We start from the raw sequence: 18987 nt of genomic DNA on the forward strand, positions 1-18987 counted from the left end.
AAACTTTTACCCCCCCCCAAAAAAAAAAAAAAAAAAGCCCTTAAACTTTTAACATTTCTGCAATTTTTAAGATGGTTTTTGTGTGGGACAGAAGTGGTCACACATTTGTTCACTCCAGATATTTTCACATATTATATACACAAAATATATGAAGTATGAGAATAAATATGTATGTGGCCATCATTAAAAGAATGAAAAACTGCAGAAAATCTAATGTTTCTTGGCCTTTTAAACCGATTTTTCCAATTTCAGCCAAGCTTGAAGGGCATATATAAGCATATATGTTCAAATTATTACCATAAACCAATTGGATCAACTAAAAAAACACACATTAAAGAGTTGGAGAAACATTTTTCCATGAGAGGGAAAAAAAATGTTCATACAGCAGGCCAGTTAACTGCATGAGTGAAGGTGTCTTATGTGACCACAGAGTTTAAGCTCCTTGATGCTCATTCAATAGACAAATTCATTTAGCAAAACTGATATTTACTTGGACCTATTCCAGTTCAAAAAGGTTGAAGGTCACAGTAAACTCGCTGTAATAATGACATATATTTGGCTAATACAAACAAAAACCAAGCATCATAACATGTTTATATTAGAGAGATTTTGATACATTTGAAGGTGGCTTTTCTGAAACTTCATCAATCAAGCCAAAGTCTTTTGCTTCAAATGGAGTCATAAACTTGTCCCTTTCCATCACTGATTCTGAAAAGAAAACAAGATTTATTATATTGCATTACAAATTAAGTTAACCTTTTTTACTAGATGGATATAGTACCTTCTTGTATGAAAGAAGAAAAGTTTTTAGTAAGCCATATATTGCAATGATTTTTTTTATTTATAAATATTCATGGGCACATGCTAAATTACAAATTATTACAAAACAACAGACCCAACTGAAATTGACTATAATCTTAAAAGGGATTACAACTTTTTAAATCATTCCAAGGACAATAACTATTTAATAAAAAAAAAAAAAAAACAATAGAGAGCCTGAATCGCTCACATGGTCAAAAACAGTCTTTATAGCTTTCTAAAGCTGGGCTCCTGACCTTAACATACTATTGTCACAAGAATCATTTAATCAATACAGAGCATCCTAGTTATCCACCTGGTTTTCATATTATTCATTTGTCAATGGATCTTTCTAAAAATTTTGGCATTCACATACATGTAGGTAATGCCATCATGCTGAACAACTTTAATCCCTGCCAGATTTTTTTAGTAGTTTTAGAGAAGATTTTCAAAGTTGGAAATGTAAAATTTGGGGAAAAAATCCATTTCAGGACCCATAACTCATTCATCTTCAGATCTTATTGAAAATTTCGCCATAGGTCCATCCCATCATGCTAAACAATTTTACCCCCTGCCAGATTTTAGCTAAACCCAACTGTTTTAGAGTAGTTTGAGTAGTTTTCAGAGAAGATGCTTGAAAAAGTTCATGGTCGACAACGACAATGGACACATGGTGATGGCAATAGCTCACATGGCCTTTTGGCCAGGTGAGCTAAAGATGAAATTTAAAACTTGATCTAAATTCCATAATATAAAAAAAACAACAACAAAACCTTTGATATTTCAAGGAAGATAACTCTAAATTCAACAAAGGTTTGTGGGGTAAAAGCAACTTAAAATGACTGTAACTGTTGTGTAAATAATCCAATCACATTGAAATTCAAACTTGATCTGTATTTTATGATACTCAATACACAATAACTGTACAACACTTGAAAAATATCCTTCAATACTTACTAATATCATTACCTGGAAACCATTGGGGATGAACAGATACTCAACTACAATATTTTTTTGTGTGGTGGGGTAACATAAAAATTGACTGAATCTTTTTTTTTTATGAAATGGAAGCACAAGTTTATGTAGGACATTGAAATTCACAACCAAAATGTATCATACTCTGAAACAGCCACTATTCATATAAATTACTTGCTCACTTCAACTGTTTTTTTTTAAAACTTACCTATATCATTTAATGGTTTCTGGGTATGTTTTACATATAAATCATTAATCTGCTTTTTCATCTTCATTATTTCTTCTGCTTGAATCTGTATGTCTGTGGCTTGGCCCTGTTAATGAGGTGTAACATGCTTGTAATGAGAATGACTTCTCATGACTTGTTCTTGGGTAATGGTTGCAATTCAATTTGTCTTTATTTCACCAGGGTATGACATTAAAGGCTGTCCTATTGCCCTGGACAAGTAAAATTGACATTCGGACAAGTAAAAGTCCAATGATACCTGCCTGAAGGACAATAAATTTCTCTGAATTTTCTAAATGAATTATTAGTAGAGGACAACCTAACTTTTACTTAGGGCACATGAAAATTTCTTCAACCTGGCCAATATGAAAATTCCCAACAATGTTAGAACAATTCAAGGTCTTTTCATGATTTGAGTTATACAAAGAACATCTTTTTTTTAATGCAAAAGTTTAAAAAAAAAAATCGGAAACAAAATCAAATTTTCAACAAAAAGTATACAGACTTGGAGGTTATTATAATTCACTATTCTTTTTAAGTTACAGCAGATGTAGAAAAAAAACTAAAGTTAAATACCTCTGGAATGGAATATTCAAAAGAATACAAACAGAGTCTTTATACAATGGACATAGAAGGGTAAAAGAATTTTACCCACTCTTGTTTAAATAAAGTCTAAGACGGGCATATAAAAATGTCTACACATACATATAAAGGTTATAATGCACATTTAAAAAAAAGAAATAGGCCTTACTGCAGCTTGGCCTCTAGGTTGATGTATCATAATTCTCGAGTTTGGCAGAGCATGCCTCATTCCCTCTGTTCCTGCTGTCAATAACAAAGAAGCCATACTACAAGCTTGTCCCACACACCATGTAGATATTGGAGGCTGTATGTACTGCATAGTATCATAAATGGCTAGACCTGATGTTATTACTCCTCCTACAAAAGAAATGTTACAACTATTAACAAACAAAATTGGGTCAAAGACAGGAATGGCCAGGTTTCTATAAAATATACCATGCTGGTAAATAGGAAGTAAATGTATGACGGACCTGAAATCCAATTCCACAATATGGGACTCCATACTCAAGTTGCATTCAAAATATCTACTGGCTGTGATTTATAGTTACTGAGAAAAATATGTTTTAGTTTCGTCCCCTGCCTACACATCCACTTGACATTCACCATTCTTTAAGCCAGTAAGCCATTTAAGTGCAACAAACAATAACGTTATTGAAATGGTTTTAACTACACAAATTTTATGACTTGGAGATGTGATTCCACACATACATTTGTAGTAACAGCTAGTGGACCAATGAGCTGATTAATATATTTCAATGCTACATCACAAATATGTACAACTCAGTACATCAAGTTTGATGATGAGTTCTTGTCCTCGATCTCCATCGCTTCAATGTTAAAACACACAAATCTGTGAATGTTAAACAAATAAACGAAGTGACAAATACATAAACTGAAATCTTTTATCTCTAACCCAACTGTGGTGATCAAATACTCATTCTAATATTTTATTTCATTTTGGTGGGTTTTTTTTTTGTACTTTTAGGTGTGTAATTTTTTACATGATTTTGAATAAAATACAAACCTGGACTATTGATATACACATTGATTGGATCCTTCCAGCTCTCTGATTGTAAGTAAAGTAATTGTGCTACAACAACACTGGCCATCAAATCATCAATCTGAAAACAAATGTAACATAATTTATGAAATTTATACTAAGTATCTGGTATGGTATTTAGGTTGTTATCTGTGAACGGATAATCCAATACATTGTAACTACAAAAGCCAAGAGGTTTGTTAATGTCATATAAATCAACTTGCATTCTTGTTTTGTCATGAAATATTTGTATTGTGAGTCTTGGCCTTGTGGGAAATTTCTCAAAATTATTGGAGACTCTATGCTCAATCTTTTTGACAATCAAGCCTTATTATTTAAAGAAAAGTCAAAAAATTTAAGCAGAAGAAATAAAAGCAATCAATATGGTTTGTACTAGACCATGAATGGGGGACTTTCTACTTACAGCTAAAATTTTACAAAAGACCTGCATCACACATGTATTATTATTAACGTAAAAATGACATAGAAGATACAGGATTGTTTTACTTAATTTTTCTCACTCAGTCTTAATACCTGTCCATTGATGCACACAATTCTTTCTTGTAATAATCTTGAAAAAATATCCATTGATGTCTCACCAATGGTTGTTTTTCCTATTACTATGGGCATAGACGGCATCATCCTACATACTGACTGATGGAACATTCTGCGTGTACATTGTCTATGGCCTGCTAATCTCTGCAAGGTTAAATATAGATTCTCTTTCAGTATCAAGGGGATTACAGGATTTCTCCAATCAAGATAGTTAATTTTTTTATTTTAAGCCACGAGCATTAGCGAGAGTGGAGAAATCCTTTAATCCCAGAGAGAAATGAGGGAGAATCTGTTTCTCTCATGAATAAAACAATAAAAAATAAATTAAACACCCTAAATTCTCCCAACATCAACTACGTCATCAAGGACCTCCCCTCCAGTCATCAAGTCATTGCGTCATTGATATCACTACCATTATGATTAGTTGATACACTACACTTTTAAAATATGAATAAAATTCGTAAATCAACAAGTATTTAATTTATCAACAATATGAATAACAACTGTAAACATGGTAAACATGGTAAGTGTGGGATTCTTCACATAACATTTTAATTTCCTGACGTGGCGGTAAATTACAAATTTTTCATCACTCGCTCGTGCCGTGTGAATGAAGCCTATGAATGGGAGAAAAAATATTAAATCATTTAATACTGAAAAAAGTACTGTTAGCACAAGGGGAGTTGATTCTTGTGAAAATTACAGCATGAACAACTAAAAAGACTACATGATGTAAAATAAAACTATAATCATACATTTGCATTTCTCATACTATATAAAACTATTTTTCCTAATATGTATAAACTGAATGTCAATCAATACAACTGATTTCTGAAATAAAAGCTTTGATAGATAGTTAAACAGTATCAAACTTTACACACATTTACAAGCTTTGTTCTGTTTCTCCTTTTTCCCAATTTTTTAAAGTTAAAAAAGTTAATTTACAATCACATTCAAATGTATTTCAACATTACAAACCATTACTTTGTAAAGGGACAAAAACCTACAAAAATGTGACCATAGGACATACAGTTGTAGATACTCATGACCTCACTATTCCTTTTGCTAGTAGGCAAATGCAGCACTTTGCTGCATGTACATGTGATGCTGGATATCATCAAATTTGAAAAATTCACTTTTTACAGAAAAGCAATTTTGTGATATGAATGAGCAAATCATTTAACACAATTTAAAAATCTGTAGGCGTCAATACATAATGGCTTGATTACTCTTTGCACAAATGGTAAATGACATGAAAACTGCTTTATCTAAAACCTATTGAATGCTTCGCTTGCACTTAAGGCAAATGCCTTCCTCATGTTATATAGGCTGTGGCTGCTCTTCCATGATTCCTGGATGGGGAGCCTCTACAGGCTAATCGTCCACACATCTGGTTTGAGTCAATTACACAGGGAATCATGATGGAAACGGTTCATTTACTTTAATAATGTGGAAATTGTGAGAAATTCTTTTCATACAAATATATAAAAAATGATACAAATACAATTTAAATAGTAATTGACGTAACAAATAACAACTAAAATTCACTCAGAATACAAAATACACATTAACAAACTTGAAAGACTATTTTATACAAAGTTTGCACATCGAGAAAGATTGTTTTGGCACATGATTCAGTCCAGCACATTTTGAATCATAATGCTGCCATTTCAGACTGGCCCTTCTTTTCAGGAACTAAAATTTGAAGAACATTTCATGCGTGTTTTAACAAGTGGTCTATTTATATTTTTTTTAAACATCTTGTAAAGACGATGCATCGAATTTGGCACCCGTCATCATAACTTCTGTGACTTTTTAAGTGTCTGACTAACATAAAACCTGTCGATTTTCAAGCACAGGGGCTTGCTCCCACTATCAAATATGCAGTCAAACTAGTAACACAAACAGAAAACTGTTCAGTGTATTAAATGTGAACACAGTTTGCGATGACAATAACAGTAATATACATTTGTGAATAAGTTCGACAACATTTTCATAACAAATTTGACGTTTCTGTCATGATTCAGTTTGTTTTCTAGATGTGTAACTGCCTATTATACAAGACATTATGAGATGTTTTAAGAAATTAAGTAATGTAGAACTTGGCAAAATGATAATTTGTTAAATTCATTAAGTGCTTTTCATAAGATTTGGAAATGAAACCAGAAATGTTGGCTTTAATAAATTCAAAACGAGAAATGGTTTCAGAGTGCTGTGTAGTGTTAATCTGAAAATATTGTTTTATTTGAACTATAAATCAAGTCGACAAAGAAATTAGGTGCATACTTGCATCGGTAAATATTCGGCATGCTTTTATAAACATAGATAAACACAAAGAGCAACTATCAACAAACTCTACATACCAAGCAACTTTTAATAACTGAAAAGGTTCTCATGCTGATATTTTCGTCTGTCAAATTTTTACCGGAAATTACTTTCCACTGACACTATTTCCTGTTAAGCGAGTCCAAAACAAACACCTGTCTGCCTTCGACTGCTGCCTAAGAAAATTGGTTCTTGCTTGACTCTATCAGTACCATGACATGGCATCAATGATACGGAGGAATACTTTTATTCTAGAACAGTAAGAAATGTTCTATTTTCAATTATTCAACAATGCGTTAATTTCTTTGTGCCGAAATTTTGGTACAAATATTTGGTTGCTAGGGAAGCATATGGTCAGGATGCCTGTTACTGAGTGAAAATGTAGCTGATGTCTTATCTCTAAAACATTATAATATTATTACTTACCGAATCAATGAACTACTTCATATTGCAGTGTGTTTTCAGTTGTAAACTATAAATACATACAGATTCACATACATTAAAAACATGGAACATCTAATAACTTGGAGCTTGTTAGGTTTATCTAAAGTTGACATGGGTATACTACGTAAATTTAACAGAGAAACACGTAGAGCTCTTCAACCCACCTGGAGCTTAAGCCATATATTTTCATTACAAATAATACTCCACTCAGTATTGCTTTTTCTACGGTTTTCTTACAATGTTAAAAAAATGTGTGTGATTTCTCATGTATTTGTAACAATGTGTTAGACTTAATTGATCCAGCAGCCATAAAAACAGGTATTAATGTTTGAAAATAGTGTTTAATATGGTACATGATTCTCAGGATCTCAGATATATCAATGCAGTTTTCTAAGAATAAAAAAAAAGTAATTGTTCTCATTTTTACCATTCAAAATTTTGCTTGTATGTAAATTTGTTTAATTTTTATGTTGATGAGATTAAAGAATTACCTGCTCTGTGTCTTGATAAATTTGTGTGTTTTCAAACCATCATGCATCATCTAGGTTATCAGTATTCTTGTTTGTCTAAAATGGAAGCTTGATTTATTGTATTCCATGGATATAAACTTATATAAATTTGTATGTTTTAAGTCAAGACTTTATTTAATCTAAGTACCAGGTATTGACAATTATTCTTAATAAAGATACATCTGTTAAGATTTATATACATTAGACATAATATATTTCAAAAGAAATAATTGTGCTGTACAAGTGTAACAGAATAATAGTATTTTATGATCCTTTCCTGATTTTGCAATAGTTTTGTATTGTCTGGTCAATAAATTGGCATGAATGATTTCCATGAGATATCAGAAAAATGTCTTGAATTTGACAGTTTTCAGTTAGCCCCTAGTGTGTTTTGTATGGAATAAAAATCCACTTGGAAGTTTTAAAAAGATATTTTATGCATATGTTGTTTATGTAATTCTGACATACAATGTACATGTGTAGTTTGGAATAACCACTGAGTAGAATTTTTAGAATCTACCAAAGTACTTATTTTTCTAAATGGATTATTGTCTGCATCATAATTGAGAGGAACTATACCATTAAGCCAAATTTGGTTCCAATTTCTGAATTCCAGTAATTGTACAATATTGGGCCAAAATGGTCTTAATAATCATTTTCCTTTTTCTTTATTACATTCTTGAGTTTATTTACTGTATGAAATATTATGCCCTTTTGTTGGTTTTTTTTTCTTTTTTGGAACTTAATGCTTTTTGGAAGCATTAGCTGAACTTTGATGTTACTACAATGAGCAATTGTGAAATTCACGAACAAGTCAAAATTTAGAAGACTAATAATTTTTCTAGGTGACCATGCTGACATATTTGTGATACTTCTTATGATTGTAGTTTCTGGAATAATATAAAATGTATTTGGAATTTTGTTTCAGATTTGCATCTTTGAAGTAAATAAGATTTAAATATTAAAAAGAAAGAGGTAAATTAAATGTGCTGTGCATTTTATCCCTGTGTTTGTAGACCTATATTCAATTTGAATAAACAAGATCATATTGTTTACAAGCACTATAATGCATGTATGGATTGTGGACTGCACAAAATGTCATTAGCTAAATGTACCAGTATACTTGGTCTAATTTAAATCTCTTACATGCAATTGTACTTCAAAGGGGCTCATTTTACAATCATAGATTTTCCCTGTATATGACTTTGGCACTTTGGTATTACTAACTTGCACCCCTGCCAATATTTCCCACTTCTTTGCATGTTCCTCTGTAACACAGGAAACCCATTGTTTATTAAATAAATTTGCAATTGCATACATGTAAAGGGTGGTATGTTTTTTGGAGATGCTACCTCACCATTAAGTATTGGCTTTTCCTACATTCAAATTTTTTTTTCAAAAGGAGTAGAATCTTTACTAGCTAATACATGTACAAAACAATACAATTATAAAGATATGGACCAACCAACTTAATACATTTGTACAGAAATTCTTTTAAAAATAAAGAAACATTTCATGTTTTGATGTTTCTCTTTCTGATTGATATCATCATACATTTTATTCTAAAATATGTGATGTAACTTTAAAGGTATTTGTTATCTTTTCTATGTAGACCACAGGTAATGGAGCCAGCAGTCATGTCGGGTATTGATAGACAAAATATTATGAGGCTTAGGATCAACAGAATTGCCTTGGTCCAGGAACTCAGGGTAGAGTACATCCTTAGCTACCTCAAAGAGTGTGGAATTATCAATGAGGAGGATCAAAGAAAGATTGATATGGGTACAACACCATCTGACAAAGCAAGAAGGCTGATCGATTTATTACCAACAAAAACACACATTCAGGATTGGTACCAGAGTTTCAGGGAAGCTTTACTAAATCCTGATGGTAATGCTGAGGTTAAAAAGAGGTGTAAAGCAATGGTTGAGTTTCTAGACAATACTGTGATTCACAGGCCCACTTCTCAGCAGTCACGCTTCAGTGGCTCTGATGCATCATCCATGAAGCTACCACATTATCAGCCCTTGCCATCTATATCCAAAGAACAGAAGAAAAGTCTGCCACAGAATGTTTTGATTTTAGATGATAGACAGAAAGACCCTGCAAAGGAAGAATACACTGCAGAAAAAGGAGTGAGAGACAATGCTCCTGAGAAAGAAGATAAAATGGTTCCATGGAGTAGTGACAAAATGGAATCAATGACACTAGTAAAGGGATTCTTCCAACAGTGGGTAACCACCCCAGACAACTTTAGATCACTAATACAAGTAAGGAGAAATCTATTGAAATTCTAGATATGAAAATTCCATATGAAGAATTAAGATATTATTTAACAGCATACGAAAATTCAAGAATTTAGAATGTCAAGTTGATGCACAAAATCTAATTCTAGATATACTAAAGGTTTCACTTTTCAAGCATGCTAAGCTAATGAACACTGGAACTGAATCAATTTAACTCATCATTTTTAAGGTGCACATAAATTAGTGCTTTGAATAACTTTATTTGCAACTTCATTATTTGAATTACCCCACAATATTTAAAATTTGTATTCTTTATTGACAAATTGCATTGTAGTTGCAGCTTCATAGAAGATGTCATTAATGTCTTTGTGCATGGTTTAATTGGCATATAGAAAATATTGCAAGGAAGACTCTCTGAATATTTGAGTAGTATTAGATAGTGGTCTATTTTTTTTAGGTTCCAGAGGATGTTTTCAGAAGACTACAAGAATCAAGTGATCCAGAAGATAAACAACAACTGGCTATGGAAACTAAAGCATTGGAGAAAATGAGAAAGTTGGAACTTGTAGCAGTTCTGGCTAGAAGGAAGCTACTTCCTGAAGGGTTTGAATTGTGCATGTGTGATGTTGTTCATGAAATTCTGTTTGATAAAGAAAATTATCACTTTTACTTCAAATACCTTAAAGGTTTAGAACTGTCAGATATCAACTTAATGATTGACATTGTGGCTTCGTTTGGATCCATCATGAACAACATGGAACCACTTAAAGGAGGAGTAAATGTAGAACAAGCTGTAAAGTTAGGCTATAACATGATTGACTTTCTAGCAGAGTATGGTTACTTTACACAGGCAGAGATCATTATGACTGTTCTTTTGATGGTTCTCAGTAAATCTCAGAGTATGGACACCTGGATGGCTAAATATAAAGGCTACATAAAACTCATGCACTTTAGAAACTTGAACTATGATTTTAATGGTGTACAGCTTGCTTATAACTTAGCTAATGAAGTTATGTGGAAAATAGAAATGATGTCATTTGGCCAAGATCTTATCAACAAAGGGGAAATGTACATTGAGTTGAGCAATTTGATGTTAGAGTACGGATCTGCTAACTCTGCCTTTGGTTGGATACACAAGGCTCTAAAAGTAAGCTTGTTATGTGAATTCCTGTTACTGTAATTGTATTATTTTTTGCATTACTATTTTGCTATTGGATTTTTCAAACATTTTTGGGAGTATTACATTGGTGTTATGTTGAAAGTTACCATATGGCGTATTATTATGCTAAATGCTTAATATGCATTATTTATTTTTTTTCAATTATTCCTAATCCTGTTTTAGTGTTAATCACTTTTTTATTTTGAATTTGAAGGCTGTTCATGATATAGAATTTGAATATATTGAAGCAGAAGAATTAGTCCTATTCTTAGTTTTTGTTATTGTTCTTTCTGCCAAATTAATGTCATGATAAAGGAAATAAAAAAATGTATCATTTCTTCTCTACTTTGGTAGTTCATAGATATCATTTTTCTATCATTTTATTTTAATGACTTTTTGTTGCTTATTAAGGAAATCTCTGAAGAGGTAATATTTAAGTAGCAGTCTTCATAAAAATCAGACAGGAGGTGATTCATGCATTTCGAAAACCCACCAGTTTACTTTTATTTCCTATTCAGAATCAGTTCTTGACCACATAACCAGTCTTAGTTTTTCATTTTGGGTTGCGCTTTTAAGATAAAATTTATATAGATTGTACATGAAATTAGCACTTTGCAAGAGTTATTGTTCTTGATTTTGTTTGATTTGGTTGATTTTAGTGGGATGTTAAAGTATAGTTTTCTCAAAAGTACAGATCTAAATACAGAAAGGACTATTGCCACATAAAAATATATCATGTGTACAGCAAAAAAGCATCATCTGATCCATGGGTTTTTCTACACCGTGAATCACCTTACCATAGCCAGTGTCTGAATTTTATATGGACTGGTACTTATGCTTCCAACCACAATGTTAATGTGTATAGTTATTGCTCAATGTTGTCACACCACTTGCCTTATATTTGAGCTAGTGACATTCAAATTGATGACTAATCTGCTTGTCCCTTTTTCCACATTTTATTACCTTCATTTTAAAGACTTATCATTTTCTGGTTTTCTATTGTCCATTCTTCGGAACACAAGTTGTAGGATTAATAAAACATCCATGAAGGCTTGATATTTATTGGATACAATGTCTTTTTAACATAGAAAGAAGTTACCTTATGATTTTCATTGCTTTCCAATTGTGTTATAGACTTGAAAGACTGGAAAAGGGGGAAATGTGTATATCATGATTAATAGCACTGCTGATTTTTTTATTTGCATTTCTTTGTTTGTTAGTCAATCCCTTTGTTTGCATCATGTGTCTATTATTGTTCCCTGCACAAATTTATTGAAAAAAGCTATGAGAATGGAGGAAACAAAATGTAATGATTTTGAAAGGGGAGATATTTTACAATATTTATGATTTATTTTTTAGATTACCAAACCTTCTTGAGTAAAAATCACGATGAGGATGAATGATTCATTTCAAGAAAAAAATTCAGCAAACAATTTCGGATAATAAAATTATTTTACGCTGCTCTTATATATTTCTTTTTAAAGTAATCTATTTTTTTTCCTTTATGAGGCAATACAAGCTTCAAATAAAAGTACAAGGCTAAATAAAAAGTTAAGTTTCTCATTCTTTCTCACTATAATCTTTTAGGAAGTGAAAACAGATGAACCAGCTAATGTTGTCCATGCCTTGTGTGGAGCTGTGATGGTTTATTGTTCTAAATGGCTTATAAAAAGAGCTGAAACTTTGGCTATTGAAGCAGTACAACAAGCCAAGTAGGTTGATGTGTAACTAATGTTAAATAATCTACAAAATCAAAGTAACTTAAAATAAGAAGATCAATCTGTAAATGTAAATAAAAGACAAATTACATTGTTTGGAATAAGTGTTTTCATTAGAAGACATCATATTAAGTTGTGTCAGATGTATGGCCAATAATGTCTTCAAATACAGTTTATTTTGCTTATTGTAACTGTGTATATACAGCGTAACTTCAGTAAAGACCTGGTGTATTGTATATTTTGTAGAGAACACTTTGGAACTAGACATCCATTATATGTGAAGGCTTTGCTAACCTTCAGTCACTTTTCCAGTGAGTTCAAACAGGACCAAGCAGGTGTAGATATTGCTAAGGTAAACTCAGATAGCACTATTCCTTTTTAAGTATCAGGAAAAAGGGCACAAATATTATAGTAAAAAGAAAGCATTTAACATTAATTTACCCAAACTAAAAGGCAGCAATCAGTTTTACAAAAACTCGTACAATGTAAAGTGTTAAGTTGATCATAAGATATGACATCACAATGCTTTAATCTTTTATGATGTCATAAGTTCCGACTATTAGTGAAATTGACCACTGGTGCTCATTAATTTTAAGAAAATATTATTGCTCTGAATTAACCTTTTTTGTTCAAAAAGGCCTTCCAATTTTAAAGTGTTAAAACAGGCAGTTAGTGCTTAGAACTATTTAGAATTTCTGTATTCATACAATAATTAGTAACAAAAATATTACAAGCCAAGAGCAAATACAATGTATATAGTTTTTGATAGATTTTTACAGCATTTTATATTCTAATTTATGAAATAGGATGAAACAAACTTCAGAAACAAATGGAGACAATTCCATTCAATTTCTCTAAATTAAAAAAAATGAGATATTTTGCATGCTTGATAGATACCATCAGTTTTGCTCATAATACTCCATGCATGATTTACTGCTATATTTATTATTTAAATATGTGTATAATTGAATATTTTTGCAGCATGCTTTGGAAACTGCTAGAATAGTATATGGTTGTAACACTATCCAGATAGCATTAGCACACAGAGCATTGGCTAAGGCCTTATTAGTGGTACAGAAGTTTGACAATGAAGACTATCATTTCCATTCTACAGAGGCTTTGAGAATGGCCAGGGGTTTACTCCCAGACAAACATCCTATGTTACATCTCTTCCTTCATACATCAGGTAAGTGATGTGAAATGTTCAGATTAGGTATCAAGTAGTTTTTTTCTAATTATACTTCCCTGTTTGGTCCCAATATTATAGTAAAAATTAGCACATGTTGTAAGGAAATGTCACTATTTTCTTTTTACTATTTCTGAAATCACAAAATAAAATGTATGTGAAATTAACCTTATTATTTAATAGTACAAATGTATTAAGTTGGAGACGCAAATTTGAGATGTTACTAGTACCACTTAATAAAGTGAACTGTGTTCTTATTTTTGAAAAGAATATAATTTCCAATGATTAGTCAATTATAATAAAGGACTTTATTGACCTGATGTTGTGATTAATAAAGAGTACAAAAATTTCTACACATTCCTCATATAACATTTGTAATGTCAATTAAAGTTTAGTGCAATAGTCGGTTGTGTTTGGTTGTAGCCTCAGCTTTACAGTGGAAAGCGCTTCACTCCTCTAAAGACATGCAGATTGCTACATTGAGGCTGGCTGAAACAGAGGCTATAGATGCTTTAGAGATAGTAGCTACTCATTACTCTGAAATTAGTCTGGCTACTGCTAGAATGTGTGTGCTGCTTGGCCAAATCAAGTCAAAGATGGACATGTATGTACCATTATGTATTTTATAAAAGTTTACAATAACTAACTTTGAAATTCTAGTTCTGAAACCAGGAAGTTTTTGTGCAGTGATCTCCATTTGTGGAGTAATTAATTACCATAGACCTCATAGGTCAAATAGCAATATAATATTCTGTGATAAAAATGTTCAAGGCACATTAAGTTTTGCTTTACTAGTTTTACCACAGAAATAAAATTACAGCAAAAATTTCTCAACAAGCAAGTTATTACTTAATATCTTACAAAACAAAATATACGCTTTATTAAGTTTAAGAATCAAGCAGTGTGTGGAACATGGTATGAAAAAAAAACATTATTTTGATAGTGTAATTTGACTATTTGCACCATTAAAATTAGGGAAAAAAGATTTTTTCCATACAATTTTGGCAAATTGATTTATAATTTCATTGAAATGTACTGAAAATGAACATTTCATTTTTCTAAAATTCTATTAAAAAATATCCTGAGCATCAGTGATGCATGGATCAAATAATGGACTTTTCAAATAGAGAAAACATAATTGAGTGAAACTATGTAGTTATATTGTCATATCGGTGGCGTTTTGACATGCATTTTTCTGATTTTTCCCATTTTGCCTGATTCTTACAAATACTTACACTTAATTGGATAAATTCTATCTTGAAAAAATAAGGGTCCCTTTAAACATGGGTCAATGAAACTCATGATATAGCATAAAGCTTTTTACTTCACTCCTAAAAAACATAATGCATTTTAACTTGTAAAATTAAAATTGTACAGCTTTTAACAATATCATTTTTAGTTGATTTTGTCATTACTAATGCCTATATGATGTGCTTTACAACATTGTTTGCATATTTTGGTATCACAAGATTAAAAAAATTATCTTCATTGTATGGACTCCATAGACTGAAAGTTATATTGTTGTTTTAGGGTACCAGAAGCTGAAGAATTACTTAGAAGGGCTATAATTTACATGAAGTTGTGCCAACCACAGAACAGTAACTATCTGCTATTGGCAATGGCAACCCTGGCAACTTTACATAAGATCTTCAATAAACCACAGGAAGCTATTAACTTGTTTAAACATGTTGTTACACATGTTGGTAAGTTCACTTTTTTACTGTTGTAGTGATCATGCATTTATATTTTGTCAAATAAATAAATTTTAATTTTACAGAATATATAGGTTTCATGGATTCATTATATAATTATTACATTCACTGTGCATATCACTAAAACAGGCTAATTTCATTGGATAATTGGCGTTACATATGATGTTGCAAGAGTCAATGAATCACATTTCTATCTATGTATATAAGCCACTCCCTAAATTGCCGGACTACTTTTATTGATCGCTGTGTAATGCATTTCTATAATTAAATTAAATGTAACTAAAACAATATTCACTGGCACAGACGCTAGTGCTCTTCATTGAAAATGTGCTACGGTCAACACTTTTACACACAAATGAGACATCAAAAAATGAAACAATCAATTCTTAAATGATATTTGAATTAAACTATTAAAGATCTTCTGTTATGTTCACAGATACATTTTCACTAAGATTTCTGGTTTCTAAAGTACTTTTAATAACAGTCTATTAAGAATAGTGCCTTTGATTACCAAAGTACTTATAATGTGATTCAAGTGAACATCCATTTAAAGACTGCCCAATGGTCTCATGGTAGCATGCACACTTAGACTGCCGGAGGTCTTGATTTCAACTATTGGCCATGAAATGTATCTGCCAAAAGACTTTTGACCACCATCATGATCCATTTTAATTTCAGATTCATCAGGAGTGTACCTTAAGTGGGTTCATGTGTGCTATGACCACCTTATTAACACATTACAATCCATGAACCAGAATAAAGAAGCTGATGAATTCCAGATTCAGTTGTCTCAGTGGCTACGTGACAATCCTGTCTATGACAAACAAATCACTCTTCAAGAGCTTTCACAGAAACCAGAACCATATTCTAAATTCTTGGAAGAGTTTAATGTCTGGGAAAAACGTACCAAAAAGGTCTTAGACTTTGCTAAACAAATAGTAGCACAGGATAAATCATAAATGTGAGAATATATATTGTAATATAAAAAAATCAATTCCGTATGAATTCTCCATAAAGCTTTACTTATATATTGAAACTTAAGAATTTACTCAAATATGCTTGTTATTAACTTATTGTTGGAAAGATTTTAAATATCTTATTGCTTTACTTTGTATTGATACTCTTATATTTCTTAACTCATGTATAATAGGATAATATCATTGTTTCATTTATGATTGTACATTGCTGATATTCTAGATTACTAGTTAAAGCATTTGAGCATGTTGGTAATGAATGTTTTTTTTAAACATTAAAGATTAGCAATAAAAAAAATGTCCTAATGGTATGATTTAGGTAAAAAAAGTTTACATATGATAAAATAATTTAAACAGTACCAAAGAGGTTTAATGGATTAGTACAACATAATATGGTAAATGCAACAAATATAAATTGGACAGTATGAGTCTTTACCTTTTATTATACAATCATACAAGAGTCAGTGTCAGTTCTGTGCCAGACTTTTATTTGTATGGATATACTCAGTTTATTTCAGTGTTTTTAGGTTTTTTTTATTATGACTGCCTGATGAATGTCTGTACAAATTTGATGTTCATATCACTTGGTAATACTTTGCATTATTTATGTCTTCATTGTATATTAATTATTTCTGAACACTCATTTGGTGTTTTTTTTTTATTTTTTTTATTTTTTTGTACAAACACTTTCATTGTTGCATGTTTGTACAAATACTATCAGTTTCAAATGCCAGATGTTATTGTGTCAAATCAAGACATTATAAAGTGTTGTAGTGTAGTGTAATCAAAGCATTCTGTGATATACTATGAAGTCTCACTTTTTTTGTGGTTCTCACTTTTTTGTAGTTTCACTTTTCTTGTCATTACATTTTTTTAAAATGGATATTTTAAGATCAATTTTACCCTTTTTAATTGACTTTTTAAATAATCATTCTTTTATACTAGCTGTGTATTGGATGTTTTCTTACATATCATTGAGTATAATATTTACCTTGTAATTATGGATTTTCAAAAAAGAAGCATTGCAAAATTGTAATAACTGTTGTTTTTTGTAATAAAGCAAACCTTTCTTGCTTACTGTTTTTCCTACTTTAAAGACTTACTTAAATGTTTTTATATCTTTTAAAAGTGAAAACAAACTCACTTTATTTAGCTGTCCATGCACTGTGTGGTAATTACTTAAACTTGTTGTCTTGTTTGTAGTAAAATGTGTTTTGGAAAAATGTTCTAAGGAGAATTCAATATGAAATGATCGTGACCTACCAATGTATGGCTCATCTTTTTCTTCTTAACAAAAGTACATTTTTTAAAATGCTTTTGTTAAGAGTATACTTTATTATTTATTAAGTTCACAGATTTGAAAGGTTGCATGTCATATTAAGAACTGCAATGTAAAACTCAAATTATTGTATTGTACATGTTTAAGTTGTTAACTATGAAGTGTATTGGAAAAGATGTTAGTGTCTTGTTAATTAAAATCAGGTTCATATGATGTAGATAGTTTCTATGTTACACTTTAAATTTGTTTACTTACATGTAAATAAAAATATTTTATAACTTTATTGGTATGAAATTTGAGATGAAAATAAAATTTCTTATATGTGAAATCTTCTGTGTTTGTGGTACAATTATAAATTGAATAGCATTAATTTGAATCAGGTCTTTTACACATCTACCACAAAACCATTTTTAGCTCACCTTGCCAAAGGCCATGTGAGCTATTGCCATCACTTGGCGTCCATCATCGTCATCGTTATTAACAATTGTACAAAACTCTTCTCCTCTGAAACTACTTGACTGATTAGAACCAAACTTGGTGTAAATGTTCTTTGGGGTATCCTGCATAAAACAGATGCGGTGATTTTTGATTCGTCGAAAACATTGCCGCCGTTACTAAAAATAGAACATAGGGGTTTTTCACATATATCTCCAAAACCGTTAGGTTTAGCTAAATTCTGATGCAAAGAAAAGTGTTTAGCATGATGAGGTCTTTCTCTGGTCAAATTTTGGTTTTAATCCATTAAGCCATGTTGGAGTTATTGCCCTTTTTCAATGATTTTTGCTATTTTTAATGTTATTTCTTTCAAAAATCTTCTCCTCTGACACTACTTGACCAATTGAAACCAAACTTGGTATGAATGTTCCTTGTGACATCCTGCATAGAACTGATGTGGGGATTTTTGATCCATCAAAAAACATGGCCCCCATTACTAAAAATAGAACATAGGGGTCAGAGTAGTTTTTTGCATATATCTCAAAACTATTAGGTCTTTCAATTGCTGAAATGATCCTTATTATAAGCCCTTCAAAAGTCTTCAGGGATCAAAGTTGTCAGGCAACTCCTTGTAAGAGTTATTGCCCTTGAAAGATGAAATTTTTTTTTACAGTTTTCAGCCAATATCTTGAAACCTATGATAGATAGAAAGAAACTTTCAATTGCTGAAGTGATCAAAATTGTTGGACATCTTGTTAAATTTATTACCCTTGAAAGACAAACTTTAATCAGGTGAGCAATTCAGGCCCCTGGGAGCCTCTTGTT

At 31.2% G+C, this 18987-nt stretch overlaps 2 protein-coding genes across 3 annotated transcripts; one reads left to right on the top strand and one right to left on the bottom strand.

Annotated features, from left to right (window-relative positions):
- Nucleotides 1-580: 580 nt before the first annotated feature.
- Nucleotides 581-6670, bottom strand: LOC148629408 (uncharacterized). Its single transcript, XM_088550442.1, has 6 exons — nucleotides 6539-6670; nucleotides 4155-4319; nucleotides 3606-3702; nucleotides 2751-2938; nucleotides 1982-2087; nucleotides 581-708 (listed from the first exon to the last, which is right to left on the bottom strand). Exons 1-6 carry the CDS (start codon nucleotides 6569-6571, stop codon nucleotides 599-601), a joined length of 699 nt encoding a protein of 232 aa, XP_088406568.1. The 5' UTR covers nucleotides 6572-6670; the 3' UTR covers nucleotides 581-598.
- Nucleotides 6636-18055, top strand: LOC148629409 (uncharacterized). Of its 2 annotated transcripts, XM_088550429.1 has the most exons (10): nucleotides 6638-6759; nucleotides 8382-8428; nucleotides 9066-9723; nucleotides 10157-10846; nucleotides 12446-12570; nucleotides 12823-12928; nucleotides 13558-13762; nucleotides 14186-14366; nucleotides 15293-15465; nucleotides 16153-18055. In XM_088550429.1, the coding sequence occupies exons 3-10, from the start codon at nucleotides 9076-9078 to the stop codon at nucleotides 16431-16433; spliced, it is 2409 nt and encodes an 802-aa protein (XP_088406555.1). In that variant the 5' UTR covers nucleotides 6638-6759; nucleotides 8382-8428; nucleotides 9066-9075; the 3' UTR covers nucleotides 16434-18055. The 2 variants fall into 2 exon arrangements, with proteins under 2 accessions (XP_088406551.1, XP_088406555.1); XM_088550425.1 differs by lacking the exon at nucleotides 8382-8428 and having other exon boundaries at nucleotides 6636-6759.
- Nucleotides 18056-18987: the final 932 nt, after the last annotated feature.

This window comes from Perna viridis, chromosome 1 (assembly GCF_037379345.1).
Source record: "Perna viridis isolate PV_CMFRI_1.1 ecotype Kerala chromosome 1, ASM3737934v1, whole genome shotgun sequence".
Classification (NCBI taxonomy): domain Eukaryota; kingdom Metazoa; phylum Mollusca; class Bivalvia; order Mytilida; family Mytilidae; genus Perna; species Perna viridis.